General features: G+C 37.9%; 1 protein-coding gene across 1 annotated transcript in view; it reads right to left on the bottom strand.

Moving 5' to 3' along the window:
* Positions 1-2283, bottom strand: part of bahcc1b (BAH domain and coiled-coil containing 1b) — a 121072-nt gene extending 118789 nt beyond the window's left edge. The window contains exons 1-2 of the mRNA XM_063003000.1: positions 2225-2283; positions 89-400 (exon numbers count right to left, since the gene is read on the bottom strand). Of these exons, the coding sequence (XP_062859070.1) occupies positions 89-257 (169 nt within the window). The 5' untranslated portion in view covers positions 258-400; positions 2225-2283. The remainder of the gene's footprint in view (positions 1-88; positions 401-2224) is intronic.
* Between the last annotated feature and the right edge of the window lie 1171 nt (positions 2284-3454).

Here is a 3454-nt window from a genome sequence, read left to right as displayed (position 1 = left end):
TCTCAACATACACACAAACAAAACCAACAGTGTCTACAAAAGCTCACAAACACAGCAAATTAGTTAGAAAGACAATTAAAATACGCACCTGATGAAGGTATGGGGATGTGTGATGGGTAGTATTTCCCGGGTTGAAAGGCCGCGGGGTGCTGCACGGCTGTGTGGCCGGCTGCAGTGATCCGAGAGGCGGCGCGGTAAGCCAGCGGGCCGCGCTCTGTCAGTAGCGGCGGAGGAGGGCCAAACTCTCTGCCTTCCATTCCAACACAACCAATAAATATATCCGAAATCCAAGGCGGAAAGTCGAATCGACGCTATAATCCCGTTAAGAGTTTCGCTCAGGTCTTGCATTCAGCACCGTTTTGGGTATGGCGTCCAAAAAAGTACGTCCCCGTCATATTTTCTGCAACAGAAGCAAACAAACTCTTAGTCCGAAATATAAAAAAAGAAACAAAAACAACTCTTACCCAGGGAAAAGCAAAATGGGATTTAAAATTAATTAATTAATCGTGTTAATTAATTAATGCATTGTTTCGTGCAAAATCTAGGCACAGCCGCAAACGCTTCAAATCCTTCTTCTTTCTCAAAGTGTGTATGTGTTATATATATATATATATATATATATATATATATATATATATATATATATATATATATATAAGGCTTATTTAGACAGTTACATGTTTTGTTTAACTTTAACTAGTCGTAGCGCTCAACAGAGATAAAAACTTAAGCTTTTTATCCTACAATATTTCGCTACACCCACACAAATCTGACTCATGCCCAACAAGTCAAACCCTAATTACCATTTATTTTGAATTTAATAATTGTGTTGCTAGGAATGATTTAAAATAAAACTTTTCATTCGGATCACTGAATTTGGAAGTAAATTGGAAAAGATTGGGTCTGGCCATCATCACCTTTGGCCCCACATCCCCGACATCCCAAAAACCTCGCATATGATGTAAAAATGACGTACTGAGTTGATTAGAATTGTTGCAAATCAAACTATACGACAAAATATACATTGATACGTTCCACAGAGAAATGAATTGCAGTTCTTTGAATGTGTCCTTTACATTGTTAAAAAAAAATCCCTCTCATACAGCAACTGGCGTGGTAAACATCTTCAGATACATGGTTTACATTGCTACATCGTTTTTAAAAATGTTTAAAAATCATTTAAACGTTATACCCTATGCAGTTTTCTATCCCTATCAGAAGAAAACAAGAATAATGATGTGGCAATCACAAAACAAAGCAATGTTGCAACCGCAGTATTCTAATTTAATAAAAAAAACTTTGCACTGACATACATACACGCACTAAGATTATGCCTTTTCACATTTACATCTATAACTTAAGAAACATTACAATTAAAAGCGACTGAATCATGCAGCATTTTGAAATGATTTAAAGCGCAGTACAACGCATTTTTGAGGCGTCATTGGAGTGGCGTGTGTCCAGTGTTTTCAAAGCCTCTTGTTTCCTTTATTTTGAACGTTGTTTAAACAATTGTCATTTCTGTTGCTTCTTTATCGTTTATTATATTTGAAGGTCTCGAAGGTCTGCTGGAAACAATGTGGTTGTTCAGAGAAAGACGAGTGGTCTTCTATAAGCTGTAACCGCGCAGCCTGTGTTTGGCTATGTCTCATTGGACTGGTATAATACGATTCTTTTGAGTGAATGTTTATACTTTTTTTTTACAATAAATACCTGACTTACTGTTTAAACGGTTATCCTATTAATTAATACCATATTGTTTATATACTATATACAAAATTTAGGCGATACAAAAACTGATTAATGTGATAGGTTAGTTAATTTATTTGCACAGTCTGCATTAATAAGTATGTTACAAAAACACAGACATATCATCCTTGTTTGTAATGAAGGTTAATCGGATAACAACAATATTATCTCAAAGCATGCGTTAAACGTTAAATTTAGCAGCTCCAATGTCTGCAAAGACAACTGTCAGATGTCCCAATTATGTGTATAAAACAAAGCACGTATATGCTCTATTATTACTTTTGCTGTTCTTATAATTTCAGTTAGAAAGTCACCTATAGTGCACTAATAGTTTTAATAGCGTGTTGAAGTTTTTTATTTAATTTCTGAATAACAACAGATGTTCTGCGAAAAATGCATATGGTAAGATGATTTCTGTGAAGCAAATGTTTATTTTCTACACATAAACTGTATACAATATAAATGAATTACTTACTGGTAAGCTGCATAACAATATATTGTTAACAAAAACATAGTGTAAAAATCGGTAAAAGACACCAGAGGCAGAATAAAAAAAGACATGTGGAAATGGTTACATCCTAGTACGGTGACTGCAGTGTGTGCAGCTGAGGTTCGGAGATGCACTATAGTGCTTCCACTGAAGCGAGCCTCGTACATGCAGGCTTCAAGCTTTTTCCTCAATCCGCTCATGCCAGTCTGTGAGACAGGAGGGAGGAGATAGAAGGGCGGGAACATGGAGGGGGCAGCCTCATCTATTGGTCCAATACCTACATGTCAATAAACTCGAGCTGAGAGCCTCGCAATAAACATGGCCTCTCACTGGCTGTTCCTCTAAGCCAATAGTGATTCAGCTCTCGGGCAACTAAACAAAACCGCGCGCACTTGCGTTCAGCCTTTTCCAGTACTGTGCAGAAGTAACCGCATGGTAGATAGTCTCGAAGCAGCTTAGCGACGGAGACATGCAAATGATTTTGTCACGTTCATTTTTCAAAAGATTTTCGCGGTTGATTTTAACTAATATTCGTTCAGGAATGATTAAAAAGTAATATTTGCATTACTATCAAGAACATACTGGGAAATTCATGCAAAACATTTATTTATCCATAGATCATAGCATCTATTTGTATTCGAAACGTACCGATGCTTGATAAAAGGTGGAATTACCTGCAATTAAAACAAACACACAAAAGAACATACCAAACTAACTGACGTCACATACTTAAAACGAGATAGCTGGTCAAAGCCCCGATGTACATTTTAAAAATGTGGTCATACGCACAGAAAGAGTTAAGATCCTGGGCCCCAACCTAAAAGTGTTTGATTGGTTGGCATGTTGCCAGAACGGTGTCAGTCATCGAGTGTAAACAAGGCTCTGATTGGCTGCTGGCCAGTCCGCACTGGGCTGCCTGAAAAAAGCAATTACTGGCCTTGCGGTTTCAAGGCGGCCCAGAGCTGCACGATGAAAGGAGATAAGGAGGGGCTGTTTCAAGGCCTCCCCCTAGGCGAACCTAGCTGCCCCCGAAGCTAAAGGAGAGTCAAGAGTGACTTAATCAAAGGGAATACGCTAAAAAGCAGGAAATTACATGTTGTATTAAATATAGAGAATACATGCACAGATTAATATAGCTAAACAGAGCAGCAACATTATAAACCGAACAGACTGGAAATGGGTGAACTAAAGGAACGATATCGAAGCAAATACGCG

Source organism: Trichomycterus rosablanca, chromosome 10 (genome assembly GCF_030014385.1).
Source record: "Trichomycterus rosablanca isolate fTriRos1 chromosome 10, fTriRos1.hap1, whole genome shotgun sequence".
Lineage (NCBI taxonomy): Eukaryota > Metazoa > Chordata > Actinopteri > Siluriformes > Trichomycteridae > Trichomycterus > Trichomycterus rosablanca.
This window is presented reverse-complemented; position numbering and strand designations above follow the sequence as displayed.